General features: G+C 31.0%; 4 protein-coding genes across 5 annotated transcripts in view; 1 reads left to right on the forward strand and 3 right to left on the reverse strand.

Annotated features, from left to right (window-relative positions):
* LOC148303175 (lysosomal-trafficking regulator-like) overlaps positions 1-7,176 on the reverse strand; it is a 55,856-nt gene extending 48,680 nt beyond the window's left edge. The window contains exons 1-5 of the mRNA XM_088270393.1: positions 6,695-7,176; positions 5,856-5,941; positions 4,485-4,800; positions 692-837; positions 59-154 (exon numbers count right to left, since the gene is read on the reverse strand). Of these exons, the coding sequence (XP_088126519.1) occupies positions 59-154; positions 692-837; positions 4,485-4,800; positions 5,856-5,941; positions 6,695-6,781 (731 nt within the window). The 5' untranslated portion in view covers positions 6,782-7,176. The remainder of the gene's footprint in view (positions 1-58; positions 155-691; positions 838-4,484; positions 4,801-5,855; positions 5,942-6,694) is intronic.
* LOC148303176 (kelch domain-containing protein 3-like) overlaps positions 1-26,559 on the reverse strand; it is a 56,942-nt gene that overhangs the window by 28,596 nt on the left and 1,787 nt on the right. The window contains exons 2-6 of one of the 2 annotated variants that reach the window (XM_088270400.1): positions 26,352-26,559; positions 25,754-25,949; positions 25,051-25,221; positions 23,136-23,243; positions 22,209-22,721 (exon numbers count right to left, since the gene is read on the reverse strand). The exon at positions 26,352-26,559 is cut by the window's right edge and continues 246 nt beyond it. In XM_088270400.1, the coding sequence (XP_088126526.1) occupies positions 23,180-23,243; positions 25,051-25,221; positions 25,754-25,949; positions 26,352-26,559 (639 nt within the window). In that variant the 3' untranslated portion in view covers positions 22,209-22,721; positions 23,136-23,179. Of the gene's footprint in view, positions 1-21,070; positions 23,244-25,050; positions 25,222-25,753; positions 25,950-26,351 lie in introns of those variants that run through there. The other variant, XR_015838513.1, reaches the window with a different exon arrangement.
* LOC148303177 (TBP-related factor-like) lies at positions 8,866-12,977 on the reverse strand. The gene is made up of 6 exons (XM_088270394.1): positions 12,636-12,977; positions 12,128-12,558; positions 11,489-11,635; positions 10,850-10,946; positions 10,423-10,621; positions 8,866-9,159 (listed from the first exon to the last, which is right to left on the reverse strand). The coding sequence occupies exons 1-6, from the start codon at positions 12,759-12,761 to the stop codon at positions 9,083-9,085; spliced, it is 1,077 nt and encodes a 358-aa protein (XP_088126520.1). The 5' UTR covers positions 12,762-12,977; the 3' UTR covers positions 8,866-9,082.
* On the forward strand, positions 14,386-22,724 carry Ent1 (Equilibrative nucleoside transporter 1). The gene is made up of 7 exons (XM_088270399.1): positions 14,386-14,733; positions 16,009-16,163; positions 17,368-17,513; positions 18,279-18,725; positions 19,103-19,188; positions 19,555-19,754; positions 20,594-22,724. Exons 1-7 carry the CDS (start codon positions 14,527-14,529, stop codon positions 20,703-20,705), a joined length of 1,353 nt encoding a protein of 450 aa, XP_088126525.1. The 5' UTR covers positions 14,386-14,526; the 3' UTR covers positions 20,706-22,724.

The following is a 26,559-nucleotide window of genomic DNA, read 5'->3' on the forward strand; positions in this document are numbered from 1 at the left end:
AATTGAAAAACTTAAATGATAAATATGTACTTAAATACAAAATTAATCTGAAATTAACCTGAATTGGTTTCCACTGCGTTTTTGTTGACTTCCGGAATTAAGACTTAATCTTCTAGAATAAATTGTTCCATTGATTTTCTGCCTTATCCAGATTCTGTATCAAAAAAAATAAGAAAACATATATTTTCACTTGAGCTGTATTACATTTATTGTTTTGACACAAATATCTAGATACTACTGTATTCATTCCATTTGGTTATTATTGTATAACACATAGAGTAAATAAAATATAACAGACATGCAACTGAAATAGAAGAAAATTATGGTATTAGCTGAAATATTACAAGACTCATTTTTAAAAATTGAAATATGCAAAATCATTGACCATACATTTTAAAGGTTATTATACTAGAGGATATTGTAATTAATCACACGTTTCCATATATGTCATCACATAAGGATCAATCACATAAGGAATGTCTAGTGAGAGAAAACAAGAAAAAACAGAAAAAAACAGAAAAATAGAGAAAAAAACACAAACTACCATTATCAAACATTGAAAAAACTATTTTCAAATATATTAGATTAATATAAATTAAAATCTATAAATTGAGTAACAGTTTTATAAAACTGGGTCACATACGTATGAACGCAGATTATTCATAATGTGTTGCATAAAACTTTTACTTACTTGTTGAAAAAGAGTTCATGTATGGGGGGTTTCCCTTCCGAGTGTGGTAAGTAGGGATTAGGGCCGTGACAAACTCCCCCCGACCCACTGAGTTCTCCATACAGCCACACCAACACTCCGCTCAGCTGGCGGCTGCACGATAAGCCCTGAAATCAATACAAGTGTGTAATGCAGGTCTGTATGCGTTTTTATCATATCTATGCATTCATAAGGTTGATATATTGCACTATTGTCATAATAAGAATAAAAAAATTCATAGGAATCATTACTAGGAAAATATGCACTGGATTCATTTTAACTAGAATGAGTTTTAGTTAGTGAATCCCAATAGTAATCTCAGACTAATGGAGGAGCTAGAAATGTCTAGAATGGCGCTGGTGGCCCTTAGAGAACAAAAATATAGTGAATTCTGTACGCAAGGCAAAAACTTTAGGTTAGCAATATTTATGTACCCCAGATATCAAATTGCAATAAAATGTTTATTATTAATCATTCCGCTTCCGTAGTGTAATGGTCAGCACTCTCGGCTACCGTTCTGGATGTCCCGGGTTCGATTCCCAGGGGGGGTAAAATAAATATGAGTGATTTTTTCACTGTAATATTTATTCAATATTACCCTGGACTGGTAGCTGAAGCGGAGGGCTGATCACCTTTCCTTCATGTGTAAACGATCAAGATAACACTGCGTTTATATGACGTATGCAGTGCCCTATGCACCATTGGGGTGCGGATAAGGGTTTTATTATTATTATTTTATTAATCATTCAAAAACAATTTATTCTAACAATCATTGAATTATTGGTATATTTCGTATTCAAAGCCACCGGGAGGGGGGTAAAAAATCATCACTACCTCTGACAGTGCTAGAGCTAAAAACTGGGTAATAACAGTCTAAATACATTAATAATGTCTAAAAGAAAAAAAGGTGGTATTCCAATACATGGAGTAGATTTACAAATTACACATTAGAAACAGGTATTTATTTGATCAATGATTTTTTTGTTTTAAAAAAAACAAGGAAAAATTTTAATATTATGATTAAGAATGAAATAAAAACATTTGCTGTTGATGAATAGTCTCATTTGTAACTCAGCTTGTTTACTTTAGATAAAAATAAGGAAACTATCATTATTACTATAAGAATATAATAATATCAATATTGTCCACCTCATGCTAAGGTTATCAAGTTTTTTTTAAAACATTAAACCGCATGACTTATTTCACACATTATAATATTAATGACAGTACAAAGAATAATGATAAAAGTTATTCATTTACTCGATTTTTTTTCCAATAATAATCGTATAGGAAATTCCCCATTCAACATTAACAATTTAAATCAACAATGATGAAGAATGTTTATAAATCAGTGCATTTTTTAAACTTTGATGAAAAACAATAATAATGTGCTAGTGTGTGTCCCAGTTCACTTAAGGGAATAAAAAAAATCATATATTTTATCAACAACAAAAAAATATTAATAATGAATAAGTAAAGCACATAAATATGAAACAATAAATTTTATTATAACATAATTTAAGAAAATGTAGTAAATTTTGTAGCTAGAGTCAACAGAAGTAAAAAGTAATAAATCTTAATGAATTTAAGATAAAATCCTATTACAAACAATGATATCTTAAATTCAATGAACTCACTCAAGGTTGATACTATAAAAAATACTGAATGTAAAGAATTTCAATACTATTTTCAATTCCCTAGCTTTTCACGGAAATTATAACTTAGTAGCAAATATAACACTAGAAAATATTAACTGATTACTATTTTAATTTGCAAGAAAAAAATGGTGGCAGAATTATTATTAGATTGTATACAACTTAATCGAAAACATAGTCGAAACATACATAAAGGTTTTATTTTAAATAGTCATATTAAATTGTATATAAGCCTTCCTCAATGCAATAACTTTCTGTTACTGAGTATGAAATATAAATCAAAAAAATAAAAATGGAATGTAAATCTTTTTGAAAATAAAAATGTGCAAGATGAGATCTCTCAACTAGAGCAGAATTTTTATTTTGCATAATCGCTGATAATACCTTTTTTCAATGTTTGTGAATTTTCACCCATTAAAAAACAAAGGTTGTAATAAAAATGTGCAAGATGAGATCTCTCAACTAGAGCAGAATTTTTATTTTGCATAATCGCTGATAATACCTTTTTTCAATGTTTGTGAATTTTCACCCATTAAAAAACAAAGGTTGTTCGTTAAGAAATGCTATTTTCTACTGAAATATTTCCAATATCCAAGCATTTCATGAATAATTTATTTTTGTAGAAGTGTGATTCAATATTCACACATTTGCTATTTGTAATTTTTTAACTAGTTACCCTGCAAATATGGGGTAACTAGTGTATATGTATGCATGTAAGTACCTGCACAATCCTTTTACTTTTAAGCATTCATATTCCTGAATTATGTACATATTCAATAAATTGTTTATAACTTAAGGACAGGGAATGTAGGCCTTTTACTTATCAAAATATTTATCGTGAGAAAAAGACAAATATGTCAAAGGGATAATACAAACTGTTTAAATTATGTGGTAACTTATGTCAGCACAAATAAATTAGATCAACTAAGATACAAAATTGTTTAAATTATTGTTAAACACAGTTGACCCATTTCCCAAAAGATGTTTGTAATTTTTATCTGGTATTTGCAGACACCGCAAAGGACAGTTGTCCCCAACCTTTATATCGCTGTGGACCGGTCAACATTTGATCATTTTACCACAGACCACTGACGTCGATTGTTTATATTTTAGACTGTTTTGATTTTAAAAAAAATAATTTAATTGTATCCATACATGCCTTTAAAATAATATATAGTTACACCAAAAAACAAATATAAAGGGTATCACATAGTAAATGCTTTAAATATTAATACTATTGAGAATAAAATATAAAGGGATATAACCGTTATACTCACTAGAATGCTAAATCAATAAGAAGCCTGACTTTTTCTTTGCAACAAGACGGTTCCATTTGGGAATAAAAGGAGACAATGACACCAAATGTGTCAGCGGTAACATGGCGTACACGGGTTCTTAACTGATTAAAAATTTCTGTCCATAATTATTTATTTTTTATCGGGAATGTTCAAGTTTTTAAAGTATTCGATTTTTAGGCAGGGCTTTGGGTGGCTGGGTACCATTTGATCCACGGACCGGTACAGATTAGAGGTTAGGGACCACTGGCATAGGAGATATTTCAAGTAACATACAAGTCCAGGGCTATCCAACATATGGCCTAAACGCAACAATCTGGCCTATAAACTTATGTGGACTCAAATCACACGGAATTGTTTGCAAATTACTATAATTATTACTATAATTTTCAATGTGTTCACAATAAAATTTAAAACTCCTGATGCAGACATTAGACAAAATTAAATTTACAAATTCAAATGTATAATTATAAAACGTGATAAATCAAGTTAAAAATAATTATTATTTTAAAATAGTGATAAATTAATTTACGTCTCGGGTACATTGCCCATTTGCATAACCCGGACAGATAGATAAATCAACAAATAAAAAATTTAAACAGTTTTAGTAAAAGCGAAGAAAAAAAAACATTATCTATATTTTGTTAGGTTATCTATAAGTTATTATAGATGTCTCTGTTGAGAATTCTTTTGTTATTTATTTGCATCCAATGATGCATAGGGCACTGAACAGGATCAATCCCGTGTTAACTTTAAGGGTTTATAAATTATAGTTAAATATTTTCCACCAAGAAATCTAGAGTGATTTTAAATTTAAATACTTACTTCAACACCTAAAGCTTGGAGCAGAGCGAGGCACCTCCAAGCAGAACCTTTGAGCACATACTTCTGCAATGAATGTATAGACGACGGGAGTGGAAAGTTGACAGACTGGATGTTGTTTTGTGCGGTCGGAGCATTGGCCACATCTTCCTCACACTTATTGGTCAACTTATCGCACAGCTGGAAGTTGGAAAGGCAATGCGGAGGAGGGCAGTCGTTTCTAGCCAACTGAAGGTATTGAGCGCAGGATGAGGATGTGACACAGTGGACGCCGCACAGTAGCTCACAGCCAACGAGGGTGACAATGCCACCCAATGGACTGGAAATAAAATCAGGATTGGATTATTAATGATTATGAATGTTTTTTTTTAATTTTATACATTAATAAACTAAAAAGTGGTCTTATATATTTAAGTATTTCATTTTTTAATTTAAATCATGTTATTCCACAAAGTTAATGCCAAATCAATAAACAGTAAAATTATTTATTACATGTTTACAATGCGAACAATTGATAAGCACAGAGGGAATTGAAGTGATTGCCATTTGCGACATCTCATTGATGGAAAATAATGAGAATTTTGTAAACATTATTATTTTTGAATACGAGTCACCGGTTCGATTCACGCCAATTGCAAAATAAATTCATAAGATTTATTTTCAATTTGTCTGGTGTTTGTGATGTATTTTTCATATTTACCTTCCCTATGCTACCTGCAGACAAGCCTCTAAAAGTAGAGGTTTTGCGGGTTATCTTAACTCAATATTACTTTCAAGTAAATTTGTTTTTGAAAATAGGAACCAAGTTGTGACAGAGCAGAGGTCTAACCTAGACCCTCTGGCTCAGAAACCCCAATACTAACAAGGAATCACAACCCGATCTTATTGGTGAATTGTTCATTTTGTGGTTCTGATTGTATTTTTTAGAATCTCTAAAATCTCTTTTTTTCCTTCCATGTAAATATATAATAAAGAATCTTGTTTTTTAACCATTTAAAATAATAAAATAAACACTACCTTTATTTTGATAAAAAAAAATATCTACAACACTAACAGTATGAGTGACCTAATGAAATTAAAAATTAATAGAAAAATAGCAAGTTATTTTGATAAATATATATTACACATGTATATAAGTTAACTTGTTTAATAATAATAAAGGCATTTCATGAATTTAGTTTTTAAGTAAGCAAGATCTTAACATAGATGAAATCTTTTTAGCAATAAAAGGTACTCCACTTCATAGATCTAATTCCTAATTCAACAAGATTGTAACATAGATAAAACCCACTTGACAAAAAAAGACTTGACAAAAGACTTAGCAAATCTAGTTCTTAAATAAACAAGATTGTAACATAGATAAAACCTTCTCACCAAAACGATAAGATAGAAGATACTTCGCACCCATCTTTCAGTTGCATAAGAAATTCCGCCAAAAATAAGTCTAACCATGATGATTTCTGAAATAAAAATACAATAAATTAAAATTAAAATACATGCAAATTATTAACATGACTTTTCTGCACTAATTTTATTTTTATTTTGTTCCTCTTCTCCATCCCCACTAGGTGGTGCATAAGCTGCAGCGTCAGATTAGAATAGTGTTAACTCGATCATTAATTTTATGAAGACAGAGTGATCAGTCTGGCGGTCTGGATTCTCGGGTCAGAATATATTTGGTGGGAAACATATGACATAAGTTACGAAGCTCATACATTACGAAAGAAAATGGGGGAAGAGAATACCAGCAATGCCTAATGATCTCTCGGATGCATACCTATCTTTGCATAAGCTAGTGTATGTTGAACAAGTTAAGAAGTAATTTTTTAATAAGTATAAAAATATTTTCAAAAATTCTTAAGTATTTGCTATAAATTTTGGAGTAATTTTACATTTAAAATTTGCATGTATTAACATTCTCAATTTTAAAATCACTAAGCATAAAAGGAATTGTCAGTTACTTGGGTGTAAGTATATATTTCTTACAACATTTTGAGTGAGTCCAAATACTTGATGAGATGTCAAAAAATAATATATATTTCTTGTTGCTATCATCCCATATTAGTTTACTGATTTCCAGCCAAATATAATTTAGGTCAAGTTTAAAACAAATTTATACCGACTGCTAATATAATACTGAATATCAGGAAATTTTGACACATTTCAATAAGGCATATTTAAAAAAAAGGAAAAAATTATCATAATTTACATACCTCATATGTTCCGGTTTCAGCATAAAAAAAATTATCCCAATATAATTTTATTTGATTAGCAGCACTTAAATTCGCGGACATAATCATAACACACTTTACAGAACTTTTAAAAAACCATTACGATTTAACAAGCATTGACTGATAAAAATAAAGTTATTATTGATTTTAGGCAGAGACATATATTGTTGTTTATTTTCAATGATGACAATTTTCGGACAAATCAGTGCCCGGATAACAACACAGATTTCTCTACTGAGCTGCCTTTAAAAAAATACCGTATTCAATGCAACAATATAAATGCGAGCATCCCACATTATGAAAAATCACTTGGTAAATATTTGTTTTATTAGTTCGCAAGCTTACAAAACGTGTCATAGGCTCCAAAATAATATTTCCATATTTAAAAATATTTCTGTATTCAATAATAATAATACTTCACTGGATAACCAAACTGTCACTCGCGGAATCACGTCACATTTTGTAAAGAAAATTGTTTACTTTTTTATACGATACAACTTGCCATTATTAAAAAAACATTTTCCATACAGAAAGTACGTTTCCACTTCCATACCTACATATATTTTCCACATTTATAGGTACCTACTAATTAGAGGCGCGATAATTTAAAAAAAAGCTTCTACTATGTAGTTATTTCTTTTCATACCTATCTTTAGGGCCATATTATTTAAAAATAAGTAGGTTTGTAACACTTTACAAACACGTTTTACATAATAAAACAATGACGTAAGAAGGATTTTCGAATAGATAAATATTTTGCTAGCAAATCACAGTCAAAAACTTAAAAAGTAAATCATAATATGTAAACATAATGAAATTTATGATTTCAAAGTCAAGTCCTGTTTCACTATTAAAAAATTCTTCATGTGGAATAATTTAATTGATTGTTGCTCAGAATAATCATCCGGGACATTTATTTCTAATTATTTTTTATTAATATTTTTGGTTAATGATTCACTTCCCATCATTCTTTGGTACATGAATTAATTTTTAAATATTTCAATCATAAAAAGCCCACATTGGCGCAGTCTGTATGCGGGTATAATATAAACTCCACAATATGTTATGAAATTCAAAGTAACATTTGAAAAGAAAATTAGAAGGAAAACCAAGAAAAACTGTTGAAAAAAAACAGTTAAATAGGTAGAAAAACAAGAAAACAGCTAACATTAGTTTGTAGGTGTCTGATAGTTACCTAAAAGAGTATCGGCAAGGATTACTTCACATTACGATATACAGAACCAATCTGCAGTGGTTCTGCCTATAGGAAGAGCTATCGTTATGATGAAAATAATTTCTTTGGATATTGATGTGCTCCATATCTCCGAAGTCGTCTTCTAGAGCAGGACACTCTTAGTTTTTATATATCAAGGGTTTTTTCTGGTTTATTAATATTTTTACTACAATATGCATGAATTGAACTCATATTTAGATTCACCAAGTAAAACAAATTAGTAAAATTTAAAGGGTTAACTAAAAGGAATCAAATGACAATCAAATATTTGATGGGCTATTAATAGGTGCACGTGAAAACTTGAATTTAAATTGTATCCCAATCTAAACAAAATAGATACACTAGTTATTCTTCATTTAAGAAATAACAGATTTGTCATAAACATTTCTACTATCGATATCCACAAAGCTTGTTAACTTTTGACCTAATAATGAAAAATTTCATAAACAAAAATGATTTGGTTCTCGCTCCTTATCCAGGTAAAATTTTCAAATCCTCTAGCAAATTATTTCTACTCTAGACAAGCAGATTATAACTAGACGAAGGTAGGATAGAGGGGTTGAGGACCAACCCATTTTTTTGTATGGAGTTTTCATTACCACGTTCAATATTAATGGGACTTATTAATACGCATAAATATGTATTTAACATTTTAAGTCAAACCTAATTTGGTTGCACTTTATAGTATTGGACGTATTTTTGGCAAAATACATTTTGCATTTGCTGTCAGTTTTATTTTAATCAGGGTTAAAATAAACCACATCCCTGAAGAAGTAACTTAAGTACATTTTGTTTTATTTTAATGTAATTTATGATCATGGTGAAAACACAAGCGTGCCCTGTGTCATTTAGATCATTGGTTGTGGAAAATTAAGGAATAAAATGAAATGGTAACTGAATCAAATAAAATTAATGAGAATTGTGAAAAAAAAAATTATTTATTTATTTGTATACATAAAATCTTTGTACAGATGTTACAAAACATTGTATATTTATAGCATACGCATAAAACGATTATTTTTAATAAGTTATAGAATTATATCTATATACAGAATTCCAAAAAAAAATTAACAGAATTACAATGGTATAAACTGAAAGTATTTTATTATTATTCTTCTTCTGATGAAAATTGCGATTCAATTTTTCTTAAAGCTTCGAAGTATGGGATAAATTATATTCAATGACTCTACAATATCATTTCTGGACTTTCCACCTGAAATCATCAAAAAAACATATTGATTTACTAATTACTTTACAAAATAATATAATTAAAAGATAAAATATGTTTACACGTAAATGAAGAACTGTTGGTTCATACAGGACAGACGAAAAAAAAATTAAATTAATCTGGATGATTGTTTTGTCTTAGTATATGTCGAGAGATTCATTAGATTCTTCAAGACTTGAGAATTACGAAAGACAGATAATTAAGAAGTTTTGAGAAAGGGAAAATTATTAAAAAAACCTAATGATTGTAATTATTTGTGTCCCCATTTATCCATAAGTTGAAGAATAAAAGACACCTAGGTACACTTAAGCTGCATACCCATTTGATAGCAAACATGAGACGCAATACACAACAGCAACTTGTCCAATGAGGACATTGTACTTGTGATAGTCACAAACACTATGCCATGCGTTCACTGTCAGAGCAAATCACAGTAGATCATTCTGAATCATTGCAGTGCAGTTAGCAAATGCATATGCAACTTAACAAACTAGCGGGTGTTTTTTACGCCTGCGGACAGCTGGCGACGGTATTTGATACTTGTGTAGATATAGTTAAGACCTTAAGAAAGAGATTGGTACATAAAATTCATATAAAAACATTAAATGTTATATGTAATCCCTTCATTTCTGACTTTAAAATGAGGCCGGCGCAGTAGGTAAAAATACCCTTTCCGTCCTTAAGTATCAATCAACCGAACGGGTAAAAATACCTTTCCCGTCCATAGTGTGTTAATAAGATGTACATCATACTGATAAATATCCATAAGTTGTGGCTGTTTTTCTATTGCGTTATATCAGTATGAAAAATAATCCTGTATTTTCTCTACGGTTATCATCTGTTAAAAAAATAATTAAAATCACTTTTGGAAAACCATTTTTATTAACTAATTTGCAAAATATCAAATTGATAACTTTCAAAATCAATCTTTAATATTTTGTTGCTACCGAAAATATATTTTTACGACAAGCTCAAGATAACGGAGTTTAAAAATATAAATGAAAAGGGTAAATTTTCTAGCATGAAAGAACCCACCTAATTTAAATTAATTAAACCAGTCTGATGATGTCGGTAACGACGAAACCCGGTCGCTGGTCAAATAAAAAAGTGGAAAAGCTAAAAATATCGGTTTTAATCTAATAATAAATTAATTTAAATTAAGTGGTTCCAGAGCATAAAAATTGCTGTTGAACCTTTCAGTCAGCACAAGCAGAATATATATTAAAGAAAGAAGGCATATTAAAGTACCTGTAAAAACTATTTTCCCATTGACAAATATAAGAAGAACGATTCTTGGGCGAACCAGTCGATAAACAAGACCAGGAAACAATTCCGGTTCGTAGGACGTAAACTGCCCGTGAGCTTGTTGCAGAGCTTCCAACCGGACAGGAAAGCGAAGGTCCGCCGTAGCTACAAAGTTTTGTATTTTAAACTCCGTAAATTGCACCTGAAAGAATCAATACATTTAAGATACACATTCCATAAAATTATAGTAGGTATAGACCTGAATATTAAATGATAGGAGTCCATTATTTTTACAAGAGAAAAACTAATTTCAAATGCATTTCTTTGGAAATCCAACCTACTTTAGATCATAAATATCACAAGTCCCTTATATTGTGATTTTGTTTAAATACAAAAGAATACAAGTCAGTAATAATTTTATTATACTAACAGGATAACCCAATTTCTGGATAATTCTTGAAAATTTACGGGCTGCCAATAAAGAATCATGCTCGTTTTTCGCTCCTGTACACACCAATTTTCCTGACCTGCAAAACCATATTTGACATTGTAATTTTTTTAACAGTTTCATATTTTTATAAATATACATACATATGATATCAGAGCCAAAAAAGCCTTTTCAATCTAAATATTATCTTAAATTACTGTATCTATTATATATCGCTCACTCCTTTCAAGAACGTCAAAAATCAAAAAACTTGATTTTTCAGGAGAACGTTTTTAAAGTTTAAAAATATAATACAATGTATTAAAAATAAATATCAAGCCACTTATTGAACTTTTTACTGTGCAACAGATCTTTTTAGGTAAAACCTGAAGGTTTTTTCTCCATTTGAAAAATATTTAGTGTATTTAAAAAAATAATTAAACAATACCTTTTATTCAAAATGCAAAAACAACACTTTCTGCCCTGCAGCGGGTAAATATTAAGTTAAAAATATGCTGCTTTCGCTGGGAATTTTACATTTTCTGGGCATTCCGAAAACATGCACAGCTGAAAATGGTCGATTTTTGAGTTATGACGTTCTTGAAAGGAGTGAGCGATATGTATAAAAAGGGTTATAATTACCTAAAGACTAACGCTGTTGCTCTGGGTTCCAAAATTCTCATAACAACACCATGAAATCTGGATGGGTTATATTCTGAAAACCTTGTGCGGCAGTATATATCCAGTAGTTTTAATTCGCAGCATAAATTCACAGTTGACACACAATTTCTGCAATTGAAAAAATATTTCATTATGCTTTAGACTGGTTCTCAATACATGATCTTTAATAAAATTAATGCATTTTACTAGACAAGCCTAGTCTGGCTGAATATCAAATGAAAACCAAAACAGTATAAAAAACTTTGCCTCTAAACTAAAAGCTTGGTAAGTTTTATTTCGAAATTACAATGGAAATTTTTATTCATTTAATCATAATTTTAAATGAATAACGTTATTTCAGTCTCTCAAATAAAATTAAATTTGCACTTAAATATTTACTTTTTAATCTTCCAATATAAAATAATACTAAAAAAATCACAAACAAAAACTCATACTGGAATGGCCTTATACTATATTATAAATAAGTGAAATTGTGTGTATAAAGGATGAAAGCGGTACATTTACTGAATATTGTCAAAAGTAAATTAAGTACTTTATTTTAAAGTATACAATAGTTCAAGTGAATATGGATTTTACAAGAAAAAGTAAAAAAAAACTCACTGTAATTTAATACTATTTTTGGCTTGATCTGGACCACTGGCTATGGGTGTTTGTGCCACGATACTGGCATGTGGGTTCTGTGATCCGTGGGAAGGTGTAAACGCACTGTGTGTCGGTGTAAACGCAATGTCGCCACTTATTCGACTATGTGAAGGGGTCTGTGGCAAGCGTTCGACACTTATATTAGAACATTCGCTAACATTACCTAAATGATTAAAGGTGCTAATGAAAGTGCTAGGAACGGGAGTTCTTGAAATATCACTGAATTTAACATCAGAGTCAACATTCTCTGGATTTGCCAATGCAGTGCAACTGATAACACTGGACCGAAGAACATTTGGATCCGATGAAAATGTATTAGATTGGATGCACGACTGCCGAGATGATCTATCTTTCGCCAATGGAGAAGGGGTGGCTACACGTGCAATTACCTGTGGAAAACGAATTTAATTAGTAAATCGTAATACATACCTAATGGATATTCAAAGAGTTAACACAAAATACTCACGGGAGAGGGTATTGGTCTTCCGGGTGAAGAATTATGCCAATCGGGGACTGGTACTGCGGGTGTTACGCGTTTCATAGGACTAGTTAATACACCCCTTAACGGGGAATCAAAATCTTGGATATCCATTTGAATAAACGAAGTAATGAACGGAGTTGATTGTTTAAATAAAATGTATTCTTAAAAAGAAGTACAACGTAGAAATGACTACGCTAGTGAAATAAATCTAAAATGAATATAAAAAACACAAGTTTAATTTATTTTTATATCACAAAATCTTTTAGAATTTCACACGTCACTATCAACACAAATAGCAATCGACATGTTAACCTGATTTTGACAGCTGTTCGTTCCAGAGAAATATGTATCAAAATTAGAAAGTACCATAGACCTAAATATATGATGAAACCACTGTTATGACGAATTGAGACGGTTTTGTAGTGTTTGGTTGCATTCTTCATCAAATTCAAATTTCGACAGCTATTTTAATAATAAAGTGAGCTTATTTTATTTTATTTTATTGAAACTTCACTTGTAATCATCACAATGTTTTTTTTTCTTTTAAATATAAAATGTACCTTATTCAATATTGTACATAATGTCATCTCTTCTGTTTATAATTTATCTTCTTCAAACCCTCATCCGCACCCGATGATACATGGAGCACTGCATCATATCAATGCAGTGTTACCTTGATCGTTGACACATGAAGGAAGGGTGATCAGTCCTCCGAAACAAATACCAGTCCAGGGTAATTTGAACAAATAATTAAATTTAAAAATCACTTGTATTTATTTGACACCACCTCCCCCTTGGTAATCAAACCTGGGACCTCCAGTATGATAGCCGAGTGTGCTGATTATTACACTACGGAGGCGGACGGTGTAAATAATTTTTACGCAAAGAAATTATAGAAGAGAAATGTTAACCCTTTGGTTACAAAAACTTTTGGGATAACTTTGCTAGAAATACTGCGATTTAAACATTAATAATTCTAGAGTAAAGTAATAATTTGTAAATACACTAAGACATTGTTATATCTTTGGCGCGACGAATACATCTCTTGAAATTTAGTTAACGAAATGTATTCAATGTTATAAATTTTCGACTAACAAAAAAATATTGCTCACTTAATATCAACCATATTTACTAGTATATAATCTTTGATATCAACCCCCTTTTTATGCCGTACGCAAAATATTGCATATCGAATGACTCCTGACCTAATTGACAATAACCGGTGTTGAAAAAATAATGAAGAGGTGCGTGTAGTAAATAAATGAATTTTTATTGGATTTTTTTTAAGAAAGGCAATTTTTTTTATTAATTTATTCCATACTTTTAATTTCCTAGACACGAAAAAATGTATTTTAAAAATAATATCACAGCTTTATACAACTAACTTTTAATATTACATTTCATTGTCTGAAAGATGAACAATCAAAACAAGTTAAATCTTTGAATTATCTGGAGTTTATAAAATTAATTTTATAAAATATGAATGATGACGACACTGTTATCAAAGCAGCAATATCTAGTAGCCCAATGCCGTAATCATTAGGCTTAAAAATGAGCATTTGATACGTGCCATTTTTGGGCCGTGATAGTTTTTCTATGGTGGCCAGCGTATTGACTAACCATATATTTTTTTATTTATTGAACAATAAAAAGATGAGGAAGAATCGTAGTAAATAATAGTAGTGCGATCAAATTACTTTGTTTCAGCAGTATCAATAGTTAGTCTGTGGCAGTATATAATCTTTGGTTTCAGCTGTCAAAATAATGTCATTGTCGAGTGTATATTTTTGATCTAGATATTTGTACTGTTAGCTTCTTTTTACCCGTATAATTTTTAAGTAATTAATTTTATGAAAAGAAACGTAATTAAGTAATAATGGCGGGTTCAATTAACTCTGATATTTATCAAGAAACTGAAGATCAATATAATGAAGATTGTGAGATTAGAGAGTTGGTGGACAATACGCCGTCTCCCAAATCTTCGAGTGAACCTGTAGATCACTATAAATTTGTTTATTTTCTTTTTTATTTGTACGGTGTAACTTCCTTAATGCCATGGAATTTTTTCGTGACAGCAAATGATGTAAGATGTTTACAAATATACACATATTTTTAAGCATATCGAGATTTGAGTATGAGGGAGTTTATGCTGACATTGGTTGTAGGCAAAAGTTTTAAGATACAGATTGAATTTATTAAAGTTAACTAATCTCTAAAAACATTAATATTCGTAATGCTGATTCATTCAGTTTAAATTGATTGGAAAGCGATAAAATTATTGTTACATTTTGTCTCATTCATTTACATCTAAAAGAACTAGTTCAACAAGAAATATCAATTGTTGATAGCTTATATCTGGGGCTTAATTCAGTGAAGCTCAAGAAATTATGTTGATAGAGATACCGAGAAATATATTTACTGGTTTAAATAAAACTCAATTCTGTCACGTATATTTCAAAAGTATAAATTTAAATTTGTATGTATATATTTACGTACTCAAATGTAAACAAAAGTATAAACAAACAAAAATATGGAAAAAATTGTATATATATATTATTTAAGGAAAATTGTGAAGGAGCTGGAGTACCCTATGATTATAACAGAGAGAGGATATTTTTCCTCAAGCACAATTCACTAATTAGGTCATCATCTGAAAATAAACAGTTAGATACGCCAATTGTAAATAGATTTAGACATCTCATTTGAATAACATAAACAACATTTTGAGTGTGTCCAAATACTTGTTCACAAAATCTGGATTATCTCCAATTACAGGAGTTATTTTCATATTATTTAAAAAAAAAAAAAAAAAAGAATAACATAACATAAAAATACAATATTAACATCCCTTTGAGTGCCCTTGACATGATTTCAACCTCACAAAAATGGCGCTATATAAATTGGCCATATTATTATTACCATCCCAATAAAAGTATTTTTCACCTTGAACCAAAAAATTGTTGTGAAAAAAAATTGTTTTCAACTTTAAGAATCGCTTTGTTTCAATATTATAATATAGTATTTAACAAATTTTGTAATATACCTGGATAAAAGATGTATATATCTTATAAATTACAATTTACATGTATAACTTTTACCAGTCTAAACACACTGCCGTTGTGTGAACTGTTTTATTGGTCAATAAAAAAATAAAGTGTTTAATTAAAAAAATATATATCTTACAACAGTAAAGATACATATCATTATAATAGAATGTTGAATGTTGGAAGATTAGCTGATGATAATAATATGTATCTAGTCATTTAGTGTGTACAATTATCCTTGAAATAAAATGCTATTATTATTCTAGGCATTCAGTAACTATGCATAATTATTAATTAGAATAAATATTTTACAGTATTGGATGTACAAGTTTCGTGATATTACACCGCATAATGAAACACTGCGCCTGGGGAAAACACAATTTCAAGCGGAATTTACATCCTACTTGAATGTAGCGGCATCCATTCCTAGTACAGCATGCCTGATTGTCAGCTCTTTGTACAGCCATCTGTAAGAACATTTACCATTTTTAAATGTTAACTCTTATATTTGTCACCCTTATATTTATTCAATATTACCTTGGACCGGTAGCGGAGGCAAAGGGCTGATCACCATTCCTGAAAGAAAGGTGATCAGCCCTCCGTTTGATCGTTAACACATTCATGTGTTAACGATCCAGATAACACTGCGTTTAAATGATGCAGTGCCTTATGCACCATTGGGGTGCGGATAAGGGTTTGAATGAATGAATGAATGAATATGTTAATTATATTCATTGAAATATTTGGCTACCATCCGAGAGATCATAGGCTTTGTAGGGAGATAACTGGGTTCAGATTAAATATAACAGTGGCTCGACTGGGATCTTGAGCTTATGATTTATTTCATTCTTGCCCATTGAATTGTTTTCATGTTATTGGTAACTATGACCAAATTTTGTTCTCTGGGTAACGCACATCAACATATAGAAAAATAAGTTAGTTAATATCACAATTACATACACCATGTAATAACTAATATTTCGTATTACATTTCATGATTTATAAGCATTTATATTTTAATCATATATTAATATGATATATTTCTCTTAATGATAATTGTAACATTTCGTTTTAATTTCACTCAGCTTGCTTTCATTTTTCAGGTTTTCTGGAATCTCACTTAAAATTTTTAACCCTTTGTACATTTAAACAATTTTGTGTATGTATTGTGTAAGTGTTTTTAAAAATTTTAATCCAGTCAAGTGCTCTTCTCATTTCTCCAATCATGTATTGTATTTACAAATGATGTATATCGAAATTTCCTTCTTCCTTGTCAATGAAATATTTTTGGTTCCTAAAAACCTACAGATAAAGTTTGGGAGCCAGTGACCTTATTTTTTTGATTGTCAATTTGAAGTACGTTAGATCTTTTAAGGTGGAGACTGACCGGAGCGTTTCGTCGTAACGTAACACGTTACGATGCGAGCATTCAGGCAGTCAGTACACCAAGCCGAGCGCTCCATCCATAGTTTCGGATGCTTGGTGATACTCGCCGCGAGCGATGTTACGACGTTATGTTACGACGAAATGCTCCAGTCATTCTCCACCTTTACTCCAATGTCCCAACAGGATCTAGAGGAAAATATGAGTACCCTATTCTAACTTCTTGTCGTTCTTGCTCTACCCATCAGAGTTGGATTATTTATAAATATTTATTATTACAATTGTTTCAGAGTCCCTTTATCAATACGCATGGGAGGATCTCTCTTTGTCATCACGCTGTTATTTATTCTGACTACAGTAATGGTTCAAGTTGACACGGATGATTGGCAAAATGGATTCTTTATCATCACAATGGTCACTGTAGTAGTTATCAATGGTAAATATCGTTTACTAAAGTCCGAATGTTATCTCTACTTGGGCTATGCCAGTATGATGGAGTTGATTCTAACTGGTTATGGTTCATGTACAATATAATTTATTATCATATCGTTTTAGTGACCTAATTAATAGGTATGAATCATCTCATGTCAAATGATGTTGGGCGATTTGTTGAGATGACCTAATTGATAAATACCTAAAGTATGATACAATTATACAATTTTAACTATGATTTTACATCATTAAATAATTAAGATGCTTTCAGTATGGTAAAAATAAGGATTATGTTTAAAAAATGTAAACAATAGTTATATGTCAATTACATTGCTAATTAGGTGATTGGGCGCTTAAGTATTTTATAAAAGAAACAATTATACAAAATTTATTAGTACATATTGTTATATTCATTTGAATTATGTTGAAAATTGATGTCATAAAAAATCTTTATTATCATACTAAAATATACCATTTCATTTATATTTTTTATGAATGATTTATAAAAAGTATTTATTATATAAAAGCTATTGCGATAAAAATATTTTTTATGTGAAGAAAAATTAGTGATTGAAAGAAAGAAGCACATAAATATCAAGAAGTTGTTTGATAATTTTATTTATATGAATAATGGTTAGTTATTTAATATTTTCAAATGAATAACTCGATTTAAAAAAGTTAGTTCATTAAAAAACCAAGTATTCAAATTAATTTCGGTTTATATAGTTGCTTAATATGGCTAAATATTAATTTACTTTGAATGTTTTAGGTGCGGGTGCTGTATTCGGAGGAAGCTTGTACGGAATAGCGGGAAAATTTTCAACTAAGTATATGGCCGCCGTTGTGAATGGCCAGGCTCTTGGTGGCATTATCGCGGCCGTGGCGCAGATCCTCTCCCTCACATTCAAGGTGTCGGCTGTTCACAGCGCCATGATTTACTTCATCATCGGTGATATAATGATCGCAGTGTCGCTGCTGTCCTATCTGTTCATATCTAAAGTGGAGTTCTTCACCTTTTACATCCACGGAGGATGCAGGGACTTAGGGATTTCTACCAACAACCGTGTTATGTTTTTGTCCAATGTTCAGATACTAAAGAAGATTTGGATTTACTGCGGATCTGTAGGTCTGGTGTTTCTAGTCACAACAGCCGTGTATCCAGGAGTTACAGTCCTTATTGAGTCACACCACAGTGGCGCAGGAGGAGATTGGAATAGTAAGTATAAATTATTTATTTATTTGTGTGCCTAAAACAAAAATGCGCAGTATAAAGCGTAATTCATACTCTCATACCTAGATTCATAAAACATGTTAACATTTGGCCACATTATAAAAAGTTCATACAAAAACAAAAAAATAATTTAATTTTTACACCCTGTATATACTATACTACCCTCATCCATTTAAAATTATAATTTTCACTTATAAATTACCGTTGCTTGGGACCCATGTTTCTTTTGAATATGATAATTGAAAATTATCCATTAATTTAAAAAGATTTCTAGTGATATTTTATGTTCGTACTAAAGACTCCTACGATATCAATTCCTAACAAATAATGTTTTTATATTCACCATGCAATTTTTTTTTCAGATATATTTTTTGTACCTGTTGTGAATTACTTGATATATAACTGCGGTGATTATGCCGGGCGGGTTATGGCAGGAATTTTGCTAAAGGTAATTAAAAGATTAATTTAAATATGTGAAGATTGACTCTGAAATTAATTTTCATTCTCATGAAACAATATTATCCTCTTCTTCTGCTTGGTGTAGGCCTTGTGGCCTGTTTTAAGAGGGATTAGCCTCCTGCGGTGTCGATCCATCTCTTTGGTGGTCTGCCCGGGAGTCGTTTACCTTGGGTATATTGCAATGTAAGGGAGTCTGATTGGTTCCATTCTCCTCACATGCGCATACCATTGTCTCCTTTGTTGCCTCCTCCGCCTAACGACATCTTCGATCTCGCATACTTCCGCTATCCTGGCGTTCCTTATACAATATTATGTACGTTATTAATCTTTAAAGTGTTGTATGTTTTAATTTCAGCCTGAAAAGAAGTCTTGGATTATTGGAGCAGTAGCCGTGGTGAGGGTGTTGGCAGTTCCGCTGTTCATGATGTGTAATGCCCATCCTAGAAAGTACTTGCCGATCATAATAAGTTCCGACTGGGGATTCATAATCTTGATGTGCTTGTTTGCCGTATCCAATGGCTATATTGCTAATATATCCATGATTAATGCAGCCAGGTAATTAATACAAAACATGTTTGATGAGAAATAAAATTATGCTTAAAAAAAAAACTGAAAATATTTATTATATATTTTATAATATTATGTTTGCTTGGTGTCTTCGAAGTAACTAACTAACCATCACGCTGCTGCTCTGCAGAGGTAAGCAGAGAGAATAGAATGCCACACTACTGTCTTCTTCTAACCCTTATCCGCACCCAATGGTGCATAGGGCACTGCATCGTATTAACGCAGTGTTATCTTGATCATTACTTTACATGAAGGCAAGGTGATCATCCCTGCGCTTACTGTCTTACTACTACACTCCTGTCTTAGCAAACATTATCCGCCTCTTTCACGTTCATGCATCTCCTCAAACATAGCCACCGATTATTTCGACTCTAACCTGGCAATTTTTATTTTTATTTTTATATATAATGGCTTCTCTCTTGTACATACTGTTATTTTACCTTGTATCAGTATATATGGAGCCAAAGTGTGGTGGAGCGGAGCGGCTGAACTGCACTGCTCTTTCTTTTTTTTCCATACAATGTGTCTTTGAAAGCACTGCAGTAAATGTGCAAGAATCTCTTATCCGCGGATTTACCTTATATTTATGAGCCGAGTGCAAACACTAACGGTAATTTTTTTAAAAGTCCTGACCGCTTTCAAGTATTTGGTATACCTGATCGTGTCAAGTTTTGCTCCTCTACATTCATCTCTTTCAACCAAACTATGATTTTGGATTTGTCAACATTCATCTGCTAATAATAGAAATACAATGTGGTATTTCAAGATGAGTAATTTTGCATCATTGCCATTGCTTGAAAATCTAATATTTATTAACATTTTTGCAGGTTTGTAGAGCATCATGAAAAGGAAAGGGCTTCCTCTATGATGGCCGCCATGCTGGGTATTGGAGTAAGTTTCGGGGCAGCCATTGGAATGGTTTTGGTCAAAGTATTGTAATTTTTATAGTTCAAATTTTATTGTAATCTCATTGGTGAGGGCCTGGTCCCTTACCAACTAGTGATAACTACCATTCCTTTACCATTGTGTAGATAAATGTATTATTAAGCGCCCTTGAGGTAATATCTTATAAAAATGGCGCTATATAAACTATCCAAAATTATTATTATTATTGTGATTATCCTCAGTGGACTTGTACAAATTATATCAAACCCTTATCCGCACTCCAATGATGCATAGGGCACTGTATCATATAAACACAGTGTTATCTTGAAGGAAAGGTGATCAGCCCTCCGCTTCAGGTACCAGTCCAGGGTAATATTGAATAAATATTACAGTGAAAAAATCACTTATATTTATTTGACCCCCCCCTTGGTAATCGAACCCGGGACCTCCAGAACGGTAGCCGAGCGTGCTGACCATTACACTATGGAGGCGGACAAATTACAATGTACAAATTAGCAGTGTACAACTTACACAAGCTGGTACAAGTACAGGTACTAGATATCCTTTTTCTTATCTACTGTTCTTTCTATATTTACTTTCTTATAAAACAGTAATGTCTTTCACCTTGGGCCTTTCATTTACCGAATCCACATCCCATAAAATATATTATATTCCGTTCCTAGACCTGAGAATTTGGAGCGCAGGACTGATCACCTTGCTTTAATGTATTTGAAGTTGACACTGCATCAAGTTGACACCGTGCCCATTCAGCATGGTGGCTTTTTTTCTTTTCTTAAATTCTCATTTTAAAATAATTTAAATATGAACATTTTATCGATCATAATAAATATATACCAAAAAAACATAGGGTTCTCAAGAAAGTGTAGTCAACAAGTATGTAGTAATGTATTTATAGTTCAGTAAGAATATTTTAAGATTTAACAAATAAAAGTTAAAAGTTAGTCCAAGATGCATAATTCTGTTTTTATACTCTGGTTTAAGAAAATAATCTGATTCTCAATAAAAGTATTATTTTGATTGAACACAGCTTAAAAACTTTGGGAGAAGAAAGATTTTGTATTTATTTATGTGTATCATTAACACAACTTAACTATACAAATATTATAAAAAAGCATCATTAATTAAATTTAAAAAAACATACTGGCTGTTTAATTGTTAAATATACTTTTAAAAAGATTTCAAGCATATTTTCAATTCAACTGTCAAATACATATATTGCTTGATTTAAAAAAAATGCTTGCATGATCTATATTTTGCCCACAGGAAGTTGGTGCATTTAGAATAAATAAAATATCAAATGTCTTATTTTTTCTATATTTAATTTTATTGATTTTAAACACAGTCAATATGTTTACAATGTGTATTTTTATACCATGGTATTCTCTGGGATATAACCACCATGTAAAAATAAAATTATTAGTTATTATATTACAGAACAAAACAGTATTACGGATATGATTTCGATGTATATAAAATCAGATGAAAACAAAATAAATATTAAATTGAAATAAAAGTATATTATGATCAATCTCTATAGGACGAAATTAACTGAAAATCTGTGCAAATATAGATGTAATACTTTATTCAAACTAAATACATAAATGTACACTACAAATAGAATTAAAGTTACCAAAAATACGATCCATATATTAATTTAAAACTAGTAAAAAAAAACTAGTTTTATTTACAAAAAATACAAGAGGAAAGGTTGAAATAAAATATGTAATAATTCAAAATCAAGCTTTAATTTTTATTAAAATTGCAACATTTAATTGTTTCTATTTTATTAATATATTTTTATCTATGTACGTACTGTTTAACATTTTATCACAGTATTTTAGTGCACCTTTTATAATTTTTAACCTGTTGATCGGAACCAATGTTGTTTATACATACCGACGCATCGCTATGTTGTGATGTATTGATGCACCATTATGTTGAGAATCATCAACGTATGGTGAGACATAATTTCTTATTTAGTATTTTTTTTAATATTCACATTAAAGTACTGACTATTTAATTCCAAATCGGCATATCATCGACATCTACACCATGTTTTAAAAACATTGAGGACAACTTTTAAAATGTAATGTAAATATAAAAAGCATATTTCCAGTAATTCGAGAAATTTGAAAAATCTCTACTGGACACGTTAAACTGCATTTTGTTATTTAAACTTTTAAATATCTGCTACAAATTAGTTGCCACAACCGTTAACAATTGTGTATTTTACAATTTTTTATTATTATAAAGTTTAAATAATGACGGTGAAAAGTCTTAAAGAATATGATAGAAAATTTTGAAAAAATATTGACATCAAGTCACCTGAGTAGATTTACTCTTTGATATAGTATATTATTTTTAAAAATTAATTATTTTGACCGTACATATTATTTTTAGTGAGAAAAGTTATAAATGAAATGATAAATATTGTTATTATTTTCAATAAAAAATAATAGATTTACTTAAGACATTTTGTATCATATGGGATTCTCCGTTGTTTATTTTTATCCAGATTGAGTAGTGGGCCTGGTTATTTGATTTGGGACTGTCGTAATCCTAATATCATTTCTGTAACAAAGTAAAGAAGTAAATTACTGAATACATAGTATAATACATTTTAATTCAACTTTGAACTCGTAAAGTAATATTTAACCAAACCGAACAACAATACAAGTCCTATTCAACCAATTCCAAGATATTAATTTAAAGACCAACCATAACAGCAGGTTAAAAGAGTATTTTTTAAAAATTGTATTATATCTGCTTAAAGTCTATAATCCCTTAGTCGCTTAAGTAAATGCTACTGTAAACGGAGTTACCTTTTTAGAGTGTATTTTATTATAATAAAGACATAGAGTAATTTTATTATATTAAAAGTAGATATTTTGCCACATCATAAACATATCGTTGGCGGATATGTATGAATGTCTTGCTAGTGGTTTCGAGATAAAGTTCATTAATTTAAGGTTTTCTTGAAATTCATAATGAATTGAAATTTGAGTAAAACACAAATCCTTTATTTTTATTCATATCAAGTTTGAGACGGTCCAACATTATTGAAGGGTATATTGATCTCATGCTATGCATTAAGATATAAATGATATTTTTTAATGATGTGTATATCCTACGTTTTATTTTACAAGTGTTTGTATAAAGAGAACTTTACTGCATATTTTTATTATAAAATAGAATGTTATATAAAATTGTGAGCAAGTTATTTGTGTTAAATATAGTAGGAAAATTTATGTAGAATTTTATTTTGTTGTATTTTATATTAATTTATAAGAGCTATGATATTGATGTGTTGCTTATATCGTGAAAAACTATAACCTATTTCATGTGACAATGTATAGTACTTGAAAAACCTATATGTATTATGTGTTAAGATGAATAATATATGTGTGTAAAAAGAAAAACTTTTACTTCATGATTATAAAACCCTTATAAGCTTTCAATTTCCACAACCGCGTGACGTCTTACGTTTTCAAGCTCACAATGCTTTAAAAATTTCCATATATGATTTATTTACTCATTTTATGAGCCATCATCAAATGTTTTTGACAATGCAGAAACATCTTTCGGGATAATTACATCATATTAAGGCATCTATCTCCTGGATAATCATGGCGTACTCAGATATGACAATTTTTGCTAAAAAAATCTCATTATTAAAATCATGTAATATTTATATTGGAATCTATGGCCCAATAAAGAGGTGTTCTCTCTTATAAAGGTTAATTAAACGCTATAAAAATTTGTACAAGCAAAGCCAATAAAAAATAAGATTGAATTATTTGCTTATTTTCAATTTCAATTTCAAAAAGTTCACCATAAATAATAAAATAATAACCATATACGCTCCCTAGGTGGAGCATATGGAGTCCACAAACTGTCTCCAGGCTTTTCTGTCGGCTGCCAGCTCCCTTGCATCCTCCCAAGTCAGATCCGCGTCCCGAAGTTCTGACGAGAACTGCCGACGAATTGTCAGCAGTGGTCGTCCTGGGCGGCGCGAACCTGATGCCTTGTAAAAGAGGCGAGCTTGATTAAAGCTCTCAGGAAGCATGCGGAGTACATGGCCAAGCCAACTGAATCGCCTTTTTTTGACGACAGTTGTGACCAAGATTTGCTGCGTCCTACGCCTTATCTCCTCATTCCTCACAAAGTCAAACCACCGCACGCCTAAGATTCTCCACAAACACCTATTCTCAAAGCTTAGTACACGGCTGCTCTGGGCCCTTGTAAGGTGCCATGTTTCACAGTCGTATAAGAGAACAGGAGCCATGCAGGCATTGTATAGGCGGCATTTGGTTTTCACCGAGTATAAATATTATTTTTTATGTTTTCACCATACAAATATTTTTTTTTTTTTACTTACATTAGGTCACTTGGCAAATCTTCAAAGTTGAGTTTATGTTTCAGAACTGTCAATATGCACAATGTTTTAAGTGAAGGTTGGTAATCCAATATATGCAAGTCACTTTTGTCGAGTAAAAATTCTTCCATGTCTGTATTACGTCGTGCTCTTGGTCGAATATTACTTTTAGGCCTGAAAAAAATGCATTAAGATCATTTAACAGGATCTAATTTGCTACAAATTTTGTTAATTCTTCTTCATATAATTTTCATAAGCAGTTAAAATAAGTTTTTTTTAGATCTTATAAAGAAATAAATATAAATTACATATTGAGATAACGTTTTGAAAACTCATAATAATATTGGACGTATAAGGGCGTTTGACCACTACACGGAATTATACGGAATATTATCGTCCGGCACATCAGTTAGTGTTTTGAAACGATGATTGGCTTGGATTGGCTTGTGCTTTTGTCTATCTTTCTTCGGATCTGAGTTCTTGATCGGTGCGTGAATACGTTGCTTGTAAATTCGATCACGCTAAACTGTCGTAGTGGCTTTCATTTTTCAAAACCGGACTGCTGGATGGTAAAATTCCGGGTAGTGGACAAGCATCCTAAGAGCGTACAATTGAAAATCATTCTTAAAAATGATCAAAAACTGTAACCGTCACCTTTTGCCATGGAAGTATTAGTATGGTATGTACATATTTATGTATTTCTCACCCAGTGCCACCAAACAGATACATCTTGTCCTGAATGAGTAAACAGCATTGTCGTCTTCGGATGCAGGGAACATAGCCTGGTATATTGAGGCGGGTCCAAGTACAAGTTTGTGGAGAAAACTTATAAAGATCATTAAAATGCTCGTCAGTTTTACCATTATATCCTCCAAAAACATAAACATTATCCTTGTACAGCCCTAAATTCGAAAACAAAACAAATACATGATATTTCAGGATTGAATTGTTAATTAATTATGAATTGATAAATAAATGCGTGTTGGAAAAAGAAAACTGAAAAAAAAAACACTTGAAACATTTTTGTAAAATCAACTGAATTTTGAAAATGAAAAATAATATCATTGAATATATAATTTTACTAAAGAGATTTTTTTGTTTTCAGTCAGTTCCTGATGGATGAGGATCGTGTTGGTATCACGATAAACTCACTAGCAGTTATCAGGTTTCGCTATAGTGTGCAAGCTCCTAGGATTGACTTGTGATCAAATTAAGATAAAAAAAAAACTCAAGAATGAAATCCAAGTCTCGCTGTGTGGGATATATATATATTAGGATAAAAATATATTAAAAATAAATCTCACAGGAACAATGACTACGCCTTCCGACAGGAATGTCGCCACTTGTTTCTGGAGAATACCACGTGTTGGTTGCAATATCCAGGTAATATATGCGAGTACAGTAAACTTCTTCGTCTGGTCCGTCGGTGCTGCGTCCCCCGTATATGTACATTCTGGTTCCTACGGGTACTGCCGAGTGGAAGTCTCTCGGGGAAGGTGGCGTACCAACCGT

The sequence above is a fragment of the Brachycentrus maculatus genome, unplaced genomic scaffold (genome assembly GCF_059751285.1).
Source record: "Brachycentrus maculatus isolate JH-2025_06_01 unplaced genomic scaffold, ASM5975128v1 h1tg000382l, whole genome shotgun sequence".
Lineage (NCBI taxonomy): Eukaryota > Metazoa > Arthropoda > Insecta > Trichoptera > Brachycentridae > Brachycentrus > Brachycentrus maculatus.